An 11,142-nucleotide genomic window follows, 5' to 3' on the forward strand; every position below is an offset into this window, starting at 1 on the left:
CCTGGTAATTTCGAAAAGACTGAAGTTGTCCTAGGATGCTAGAATGCATTTAGGAGGAAGTCGCTGTTAGGTGCCCCTGACGAACGAAGCGCTATCAATCATAATTTATGTGACGATATCTCGTTACGCTATGCTAAGGCGAATCAAGCGCTGTAAACAAGTACTATATCTCATTCTTCACAGAACGGAAAAAACAAGAATCTGTAAACTAAAAACACTGTAGAATACTAGACTCCGTTGCGAGAAACGCAGAGGCAAACGTGTTTCCGTCAGCGGGTACATCATGGTAAGCCCGGTTTTCCATGTTTCCGTCGCTGCGTTCATAACAGACGAAAAAAGAATGATAATTCAGTAGCACTATAGAATATTTCGTTTTTCTTTTAACTTTGATGAGACGAAAAAGCGCCATTAGTTTCAGGTAATACAATGCTAGGACATGTTGGATATTGAGCATGGTGAAATTTCAGGCCTCATGAGTTAGGATTCCGGGCGACTTTTCTGTGAATTTTGGGCGACAAAACTCATATTATCAGATTTTAGTACGACGTAACTTCAAACGACATGACTTTCGAGCAGCTTGACCGTCACCGCTTTAGATCGAGCTCGATGAATTAATTCAATGACCGAACTTTATCGAACAAATGATTGCCTTCAAGAATTTCACTGGGATTACTTTTAATTTAGTTCTTTTTCTCTTTTCTCAGCGTGTGACTGACAGAGATTTAATTCTCGGATCGAGCTTTACTACTCTAAACACGCCGTATTATCGTGGCAAAAACAAAAACGGCTTGGCAACTAAAATTTGATGGCATTTTGTTTTGAATGAGGGTATGGGCATGATTTTCAGTTGAACATGCCTAGCGAGCGTAAAAATCGCATCCAGTCTGAGGATTAACGAGAGAGGGGAAATTTTATATATTTAGGCATGACAAAATTCAAGGGAACATTGGTACTTAGAAATAACATCTCATAGGCATGGAAAAAATGGGTTCATGCCCTCGCAGCCCAAAATTGACCCAGCTAAAATTAGGTCCCAGATCTCTCGCCAGGTTGATAATTCATTCCCAGTTTTTGCTCCTCTGGTTTGGCATGCGGGGCATGCCGATCGTGAAGCCAGTTGGTTAGGCAAGCCCGGCATGCCGGGCATGAAATTGGCATGCCCAGCGATACTCATTTTCATGTTCGCTTCAGCATCATATCCTGAGAATCACATATAATCGCTAAATATATCTTAGGGACCTTGAAGTTACAGGTTTCATGCCTGGCAATAAATGCAGATTATGACAAAAAAAGTCATGTTTGTCACAATGTGTGTCACGGGATCGACTGGCAAAACTGAAGACAGAAGCCTGGATTTGCAAATAAAAAGCACAACAAAACAACATTATTCATGCATAAAATAGAATACTTCACTTGCAATCAAAGATTAATCCTTTTATTTCAAACCGATACTGACATTTCTGGATCCAGATTTAAATTTGATCGCGGAAAACGTTTTAAACAATAAGATAACAAATCTTCTCAGTAAAAACTTATCCATGCTAAGTTTTATCGCGTCGGAATGTTTCCCTGTCAACAGCATTAAAAGACTGGTGAAAATTAAGCTTACCAGGTCGTTCAAGTCAGTACGAGAGTACGATGTTAATACTGCAAAGACGTTCTGATTTGGTGAATTTGGACTGCCTTCTCAGGTAGATTTTGCTTAGGTTTTCAGTGCGCTCCTTGTCGGCTATGCGAATCTCGCAAACTGTTTTACTCCTTGCTGACGACAGTCCTTTGAGTAACTTCATCTGCTTCATCCGAAGATACCCCGAGCACGCACGAAATAGGCCGAATTTCCGCAGAAGTGTTTTCGGATGACGATGAATCAAGTTTGTTGTAGCGTGGCAGTTGTGGCGTCACGATGTCGTCATGTCTCTTCGCACTTGTTTTGTCTTTTTTTTCCGCGGTGCGTGGTTGAGATGTTGGTGAATGCTGGACAAGAAATGGATCTGTGAGAGACTGTAAGTACAAATTTAGTATTAATTTGTAAAGAAAAAGCCTGAATATCGAACAAATCCCGTGAATTAGCTTTTTGGCATTCAGTTTATCTTGCTGTTGAGCATGCCTACGAACTGGGGTATAAGTGGTTGTCAACTCGTTCACTTCGGATTGTTTCTGTTTGTACGTCTTGTAATCTTCTTCTGCTGCTAAGAAGACTAGAGAAAACTTCAAAAATATAGAAACCAAAGCTAAAAAAGTCAGATCTAATTTTATAGCTCGAGCATAATTATTTTTGGCACCTACGGTCATATTTTTTCACTGTACTGGTAAAGTTACTTATTTTTGCTTCATAGTTTGACTGTTGTTTAAAAGACAATCAAACGGATATTACAATCACTTTTGGAGACAAAATAAAATATCCGTAAATCAAATGCCAAAATCAGATTTGGATTTCGCTTTAAAAAAATGAACATGCTGCAGGTGTCAATGCAAAGTTGTAAACAACTCAATATAAGCAGTCTGTGAATGTGCGTTTAGGTCCACAAAATTAATTTTTCTTTTGGACATCTCATCCAATCAAAGACTTAAGGCTTACATTGCTTGTCTACGAGTGTACTACAAAATGCTTTGCTACAGTAAGCCTCTGACAGGTGATTCTGGTAAATTTATAGGACGCTAAAATGCAAAAAATATCTATTTAGTAAGCTTAAACAACCTGGCTGGGTCCGACTTTTGAATTACAAAATGTTCACGTTTGCCGGCTCTACTTTAAATGAAAATGGTTTTTGAAATGATTTTGTACTATTTTAACTCGAAAATAATGATTGGGTTATAAAGCTTTCAAAACGGACGAAAACTAAGCTAATAAACATGTTCAATATAAAAAATTAAGATTTAGTCGTTTTTTCAACTTTGCTTTGTGGCTCGAAAAATTTACCTTTACGCAAAAACAAAAGCAAACAATGAGGCTTTTATTCGACATATTTTGTGAGAATTTTATTTGATCAATTTAATGTCACTAGCATTGTTTTCGTGTAGGAATTTTCCTAATTATATGAGCTTTTAATTTAATAATTTTGATACTTTATAAACTTCTCATTTGATAGCTTCACTTTTTTATACACCGATTGAGAAACAAATTCGCTCTCGTTAAATCCTATTTTATGACCTATTTATTAGAACTCTAGGTAACATGTGAAATGATGTAACAGGATAAGCTTTAACCTTTGGTCCTAATGTACTTTTTCTTCAAAACCCCTAATCAGCTGACGGGCCATAAGACAATATCGCCACAAAAAGATGCGAAAAATTTTTCGCTGAGTTTCCTTTACATATTCCGGCTTTATATGGGTGTACGCCTTACCTGCTTAAAAATGAATCTGTTGTTTAAGTGTCAGTCAAACTCGGGATAATCTTGACTTGCAAATCCAAATGCAAAGGTTTATTTTGTAGTAGAAGAGCATGTAAACATCATCGAACAACGCAATGTAAATTGGCTAATGTGAAGCCACGTTTCTTTCACTTTATTTACCATGCATTTATCTCAATTGCACACTCTTGTGAAATTAGCCTCAGACAATTAGTTGCGACCAGACTCAACAAGCCAGTATGAAACAAGCCAGTATGAAAATATGTTAAGAGAAGCTGAGTCTACATGTTCTATTTTTTTTTATATTGCCCTTGCATGTGTTAACATTCCATTTCTTTTTTGTTACAGGTAACTTCCAGACATGACGAGGAGATAATTACTTTTCTAGAGAGCAATTCTTTGATACTGTCAGTTATTACTGACTTCCTTTGAGTTAAAAACAAAGAACACAGACACTGGTAATGACACAAAAACACTAATCCCTGGCAAGCGTACAAAACAAGAAAGAGGAACTCAGACTCCTTATCAAAATGTGAAACAAGATAAAAACAGCTTTTCTAACGTAGGGAAAATTGCGTTAGAGAGATTTGTAATTGCAACGTTATATTCAAGCACATTGCATTGCCAAACATCATAATTTAGAGAATGATGAACAGTGATTTTGGGGCTCTAGCTCAGTTTGTAATGAACTTTGAAAGATATTCTATAACCTTGTATTTTTAAAAGCTTTCATGGAACATAGATGCATTTTATTATACAATGAAAATAGTGTCTGTCTCTCTTTTTACATATTTCAGTCATTTCCATTTTATTCGCAATGTAAAATGGGAATCCTATTAAAGACTCATTAAAAGGGTTGAGGAGTTTCTACAATCCCCCAACAGGTCATCTCCACGATGAGGCTGTTTTATTACTACGGTAGAATCCCTCAGGGTTTTACTTTCTTGTGAAAATTAGAGCTTTTGTTATTTAAACTTTGCTGGGACAACCAAATCTATGAAAATGAAAGGAATAGCAATGACGTCATCGTGTAACCGTACATCAAAAGATAAGCACGGTGATCTGTTTATTATTTTTTTTAGCCAGGCTTAAAATATCTGTAGATTCAAGGAATTATAACCTGTGCGTTGAGAGCATGCCAGAGACCAATTTTGGCATGCCCAGCATGACCCAGATAATGGCACGCCCGGCATGTCAGAGAATTTGGCATGCCGGACATGCCAGAAAATTTGGCATGCCTGGCATGCCGGAGATTTTGCTGGGTATTAATTACTTATAGCTAGAACCTAGGTTCCTCGCGGCCTGGGTGAGAAGGTCACGGAACCTCAAATTATGCTTACAGGGCATGCGAAATTCTGTTACATGCCAATTTCAATGCAAAACCACTCTGAGGCCACCCCCTCTATTACCAGTGAGCAAATCATTGACGATAGGCATGGGAAAAATCCTTGCATGCCAACCAACATTGAAAACGTGGCAGAAATGTCCTCAGTTGCTGAGTCATGCCCTAGGGGAGGCTTTAAAATACAGAATGCCCTGACATGGATGAGGGAATTTTTCGTAAACAGCATGTGATCATGCCGGCTAGGACGTGCTGCCTCCGTATTGCCCCTTTTTACAGCTAGCCAGGCTCATTTTTAGGTTCCGTGGCGTGAAATGACGAAAAATTCATGCCCTAAATGTAAAAAGTCCAAAAACGTCCTCGAAATTTTAGTTTCCAAGCCGTTCAAAGAATCAAACAAGAAGCACCAATTTAACATATTTTGTTTACTATTCAAAAAGCGGTAAAACAATCAGTATTATTTTCAGAGAGAGAATTGGCAACGCCAACACGGCAGAAACTCTCGGCTTCGAGAAGCTTAAGGAAAGTTAAGATAACCTTTGCGCAGCTTTGTCAGTAAACATTTCCGGAAAGAACTTTGATTTTGCAGTGCTAATAAAGTTCTACCCATAAATCCAGTAGGTCCCACCGTTCACTGTTTATACTTTTCAAGCGACAACGTTTTTTCAATCAGATACTATCACTGCGATCGCTGAGGTATAACTTTTTCTTTCTCGATAGTTACCAAAAAAAGGTGCCGTTCATAATCATTTACGGTTCCTTTTTGTAGAGGAAATTTATTTAGCCTATAGATAACACGCCTTGTGTGCTTTTGCGCACACTGAAAGCGTGTTGTGCTTTTTCGCACGGAGCTTTTGTTTGAAAACTTTAACACGCTCTTTTGTTCGACTTGCTCACGCTTAATTGTCTCAAGCGTTTCCTCTGAAACAAAAGAAATTGCTAATGAGGCAAGATTGCAAGCGTGCTAAAGCGTGTTAAAATAAATTATTTTGTTTTAAAGTGAAAGCGTGTCGTGCGCGTGCTTTCACCTTTAGCATTAAAATCCTGTGGAGGGTCACATTTCACTTGGTCAGTTTAACTAATAAAACTTCTTTCTTGGTGCTCGTTTTTTTTAATACAGTCCAATAATTCTATTTAATCGAGGAGTCGTGTTAAAAAAGCGCGCCACATTCAAAAATAGTGGGAGACGAGGAAAGACAAAGAGCTTTGAGTCAGTTCTTTAATGATTCTCACTGAGAAAGGAGAAGCGGAAAATGTATGCAAAGATGATGGAAATGGGAAGAAACCATTTAATCGTATCAATCGATCTAACAGTAAAATACCAAAGTTAAACGAGAATTACCTGTAAGGTGAAGTTTGATTTGGGTTCTGTGAGTCATTGGTCGGGATCGAAGGAGTCATGTGAGAAAGCGCACGAGCCCGGGAAGATCAGTCTTTAACAGATGTGAGCACTTACACCCAAGCATGGGTGGGTGGTAGTTGTCCCCACATACAGCTTTAAGGAGTTCAGCCCCAAAATTCTCTCGAGGGGCCACTGGTTTGTCATAAAACTTTGTAAATGTGGACTCCTGGGACCACCCAGCACCTTTCATAATTGTGGCAATAGAAATGTTGTTCCCCTTTGCTGCAGATGTAGATGCTGATCTGGTGCTGTGTGCACTGTACTTTGAAGTGTCAATTCCAGCATCAACCAATGTAGTCTTAATCCACCGGCTTACTGTATCAGGGGAAAGAGCTTTGTGAGGCTTAGTGTAACTTATAAAAAGCTGCTTCACATTACCTCGAAGAATATCTGTACGCTCCAGATAGTGCTGAATATACTTTATAATACAAAGACTAACATCTGGTGCATAGGCCTGAAACTCAATACAAGCTAAATGTTTACCAGGTCTCGAAGTTTTCAACAATGAGTTAATGGAAAACACACACTTATCAGCACTTATTTGCATACAATCAATTGATAATGTGTGCAGAGTCTGGCGACGCTGTCCTGAAAGCAATGCCATCAACCTTATCACTTTCAAAGTCAAGTTCTTCAGACTAAGTTTCTCAGGTGGGCCCAGTTTAGCTAGGTAGGCTAATACCACCGTCACATCCCAAGTTTCTTGATACCTTGGTAGAGAGGGTCTGCATTCGAAGATTCCCTTGATGAAACGACAGACTAAGGGATGCTGTCCAAAAGTGTAATGCTCTGATGTAAAACAAACAGTAGATAAAGCACACCGGGCTGTATTGAGAGCACTATATCCAATCCCTGTTTGGTAGAGTTCTGCCAGGAAATTAATCCCATGTTCTATAGTGGCTGAAAAGGGATTAATCTGCCTTTGACTACAGTACTGTTCCCATTTAGCGATGAATGGTTTATATTGTTGTTTAGTGCCCTTTCTCCAGGACTGCAGGATGAGTGAGGTAGCTGATTCCGAAAGGCCTCTGCCTTCAAGTGATTTCTGGACAAGTGGCATATCAGCAGGGTGAGTTTCTGGTGTAGTGGATGCACCAAGTCTGGCTGTTGAGGTAGAAATAAAGTGTGTTTCTTTTTGGGAAGCACAAGGGGTTTCTGAACCAGCAGTCTCATTACCGATGGCCACCATGGCTGAGTCGGCCAGCATGGCACAACCAACAGTCCTGTGGCCTCCTCTGCTTGGATTTTCTGTAACACTTTTGGGATGATACTAAAAGGAGGAAAAGCGTAAAAAATGTAAGGTTTCCAAGAGATTGAAAAAAAAATTGAAAAAAGTTTCTCAGGTGGGCCCAGTTTAGCTAGGTAGGCTAATACCACCGTCACATCCCAAGTTTCTTGATACCTTGGTAGAGAGGGTCTGCATTCGAAGATTCCCTTGATGAAACGACAGACTAAGGGATGCTGTCCAAAAGTGTAATGCTCTGATGTAAAACAAACAGTAGATAAAGCACACCGGGCTGTATTGAGAGCACTATATCCAATCCCTGTTTGGTAGAGTTCTGCCAGGAAATTAATCCCATGTTCTATAGTGGCTGAAAAGGGATTAATCTGCCTTTGACTACAGTACTGTTCCCATTTAGCGATGAATGGTTTATATTGTTGTTTAGTGCCCTTTCTCCAGGACTGCAGGATGAGTGAGGTAGCTGATTCCGAAAGGCCTCTGCCTTCAAGTGATTTCTGGACAAGTGGCATATCAGCAGGGTGAGTTTCTGGTGTAGTGGATGCACCAAGTCTGGCTGTTGAGGTAGAAATAAAGTGTGTTTCTTTTTGGGAAGCACAAGGGGTTTCTGAACCAGCAGTCTCATTACCGATGGCCACCATGGCTGAGTCGGCCAGCATGGCACAACCAACAGTCCTGTGGCCTCCTCTGCTTGGATTTTCTGTAACACTTTTGGGATGATACTAAAAGGAGGAAAAGCGTAAAAAATGTAAGGTTTCCAAGAGATTGAAAAGGCATTAATAGCAATTGCTTCAGGATCAGGTTGGTAGGCGACAAATGGCCTTAACTGGTAATTAAGCCGAGAGGCAAATAGGTCAATCTGAGGCTTTACATCAAGTTTCTTAACAGCCTCGTGGAAAATTCCTCTGTCTAAGGTCCGTTCAGTTTCTTTCCTAGATTTCCTGGACTCTTCATCAGCTAGAGTATTCTCTTTACCCGGGATATGACTTGTGGTTAACCACATGTTATTGTCAAGGCACCATTCCTAGAGCGTACGGGTTAAATGATTTCGCTTTTTGGAATGGCTTGTGCCCATTTTACCTAAATCTGACACAGCAGTCATGTTATCAATTCGCACAAGGACATGCTTCCCTGATAGTTCTTTATGAAATGCTTTGAGAGAAAGCAACACTGCAAGCATTTCAAGATAATTAATGTGATTAGAAGCTTCTTCAGGGGTCTAATGTTCCCCAATCTTGACATTATTGAGTACTCCTCCCCAGCCTCCTTTACTTGCATCTGTGTATAAAGTGATCTCTGGCTGGGGAAGGCTTATAGGTTTATGCAGTGACCTTGCTGAGTTTACCCACCACTGCAAATCACTGCAAGACAACTCAGACCGTTGCATAAATGCATCAAAGTTACCCTTGTTTAAGCGCAAGGCCTCTGTTTTGTCCATGCCAAGTGACCTAAAATGCAAGGGCCCCAGCTGTGCTGCCGGAAAATTTGATATGAGCAACCCAAGAGTGGATGCCACCTCTCTTATTGTGGGGTGTGGACACTGCAACAGGCCTTGACAGGTATGAAATATCTTCTCGATCTTCTCAGAAGTTGGATAGACTGTCATTGTAATTGAGTCTATAATAAAGCCCATAAAGGTGATTCGCTGTTGCGGAACAAAGGATGATTTTCAGGGTGTCCACTAAACCCAAGGGAATCAAATAAGTTGACAGTATCCCAAACATTTCTTTCACAGTCATCATAGTCATCACCCTGGAGATATGAGTCATCAATATGACTTGCTGAAAGGTGACCCAGTTGTCTTAAATGTGAATATACTGGCTTTAATAATTTAGTAAACTTCCTGGGGCAAAATGCCAATCCATTTGGAAAGCAAACATACTTATACAGTTTTCCTCGCCACTGAAACTTCAGGTATTTTTGGTCTGCAGTGGCGATAGGTACAGAATAATAAGCATCCTTTAAGTCTATTGATGCCATAAAGCACCCAGGTTTTACCATATGTAAAACAGTATTAAGTGAGTCCATTTAAGCAATAGAAAACGTTTTCCTTGTTTGCGTAGCCTGATATAAACACGAGAGGAGTTGGGAGAATTCGAGACAGACGAAGTCGAGGGTTTGCATAACCGTCGAGAATTCTCCCAACGCCTCGAGTGTTTATATCAGGCTATGCAAACACAGGAAAAAGTTTTCTATTGCTTTTATACAATAACTTTCCCGAGAAGAAAACGCAAAACTCTCTGTATGGCACTGATTAAAAGAGAAATTCTTACCAGTCACAAAATCTTGTCCACGAAGTCTTGAACGCGTAATCAGTTCTTGTTTTGCAAAAAGATGATTTGCAAAATACTGATTTTTCTCGCTTAAAATGTCAACTTAAGCGAAGAAAAATTGACTCACCTTCTTTGTAACGATTTTCCATGTTTCAGCCGACGAAGGAATGGGTAAATAAAGTAAACTTGTCGAGTTTTGAACTCGAAAACTTTCAAATTCGTGCTTGCGTGATTAGCGCGCGAAAAGCCAAACAACTTGACGCCACAACCATGTTTACATACTCTCATGCAAACACTCCTCTCGGCCAATCAGAGCGCGCGTACTATCTCAGTTATTTTATAATTTAAAATGGTGATATTGCACATGAGTGTTTAGGCACTTGAGATTTAAAATAACTCTGAAGGAGCCATCCTTTTTGGCCCTAGTGAAAAAAGGAGAGATATATTCCCCTTCTTCGTGACTACTTGGGGTAAGAACACCTTTAGCAAGTAGTTTATCTATTTCGGTATCAATGACATACTGTTCATACAAATCAAGGATTTTCTTTTCTTTGGGAACAACTCTCTGATAAGGAGTCCTAGTAAATTCAATTGGCTGGCCTAATATCATTTGCAGTATCTCAGGGTCTGAGGTTAAGGCCTGCCACTGACTGTAATATTCTCTCAGCCCCCCTGCTTTAAAGCAGTGAACTTTGTGCTCAAGATACTGTAACATATTTATCTTATCTGTAGGAATATCAGATCGTTTCACTGGCTGGACTTCTTCGCGGTTTCCCATGGTTTGTGGAAATTGTTGTGTGGCCGGTAAGACCGGCCCCTCTTCCCTTAAAAAGACTTTCCACTAGAGTGAGAAGATTTGCCCTTCCAGCCCTCGCTGTGGTTTCGATATTTTTGACTTGGCAGTGGTCGTATGACCAATTTTGTTGGTCGCTTTGATGTTGTTAAGCTGAGAGTGCAACTCATCGCCAAATAACAAGCCCGTGATGGGTACTTGAGAGCCACACAACGCGGAATATTCGCCATTTAAGTTTGGTTTGATAGCGTCGCGTCGACGGTAAGACAGCTCAATGTTTACATGGCCTAACAATGCCAGAGCGTCAGCGTTATACGTGACTAATTTCCCCAATTTCTCAATGAGAGCCAACGCTGAAGTCAAGTACTTTCTGCATGTTTGCAAAACGTAAATCCGCGCTCTTGGTCCCGTGCTTCAGCTTATTCCATATCTCGGGGTTGACTTTTAACACAGTTAATTTCTCACAATTATCGGGTCGATTGTATTTCGCCAATTTTTCTTTTAATTTGGCTTCCTCCAACTTAGAGCCCCATCGCTTATTGACGATATCCGCCAATTTCTGAGCGACTTTCGGGTCAGTTTGCTCGTCCGACTCAAAGTCTTAAGCAATTTCATTGAGCAATGCGTCCTCTGTGACGGAGTTGCCCGGTTTTGGCGGTTCGCCGTTGGGCGGGAAATTGAGTGCCTCGGAATCTGACTGTTCAGGGTCTGAATCTCCGCTATCGCTCATTGTACTAGGT

General features: G+C 40.2%; 1 protein-coding gene across 1 annotated transcript in view; it reads right to left on the reverse strand.

Annotated features, from left to right (window-relative positions):
- The window catches only part of LOC140937560 (uncharacterized), a 31,496-nt gene extending 23,157 nt beyond the window's left edge, over window positions 1–8,339 (reverse strand). Inside the window, exons 1-3 of the mRNA XM_073387450.1 lie at window positions 8,208–8,339; window positions 7,426–8,058; window positions 6,151–7,366 (exon numbers count right to left, since the gene is read on the reverse strand). Coding sequence (XP_073243551.1) covers window positions 6,151–7,366; window positions 7,426–8,058; window positions 8,208–8,339 — 1,981 coding nt within the window. The remainder of the gene's footprint in view (window positions 1–6,150; window positions 7,367–7,425; window positions 8,059–8,207) is intronic.
- Window positions 8,340–11,142: the final 2,803 nt, after the last annotated feature.

Source organism: Porites lutea, chromosome 1 (assembly GCF_958299795.1).
Source record: "Porites lutea chromosome 1, jaPorLute2.1, whole genome shotgun sequence".
Taxonomy (NCBI): domain Eukaryota; kingdom Metazoa; phylum Cnidaria; class Anthozoa; order Scleractinia; family Poritidae; genus Porites; species Porites lutea.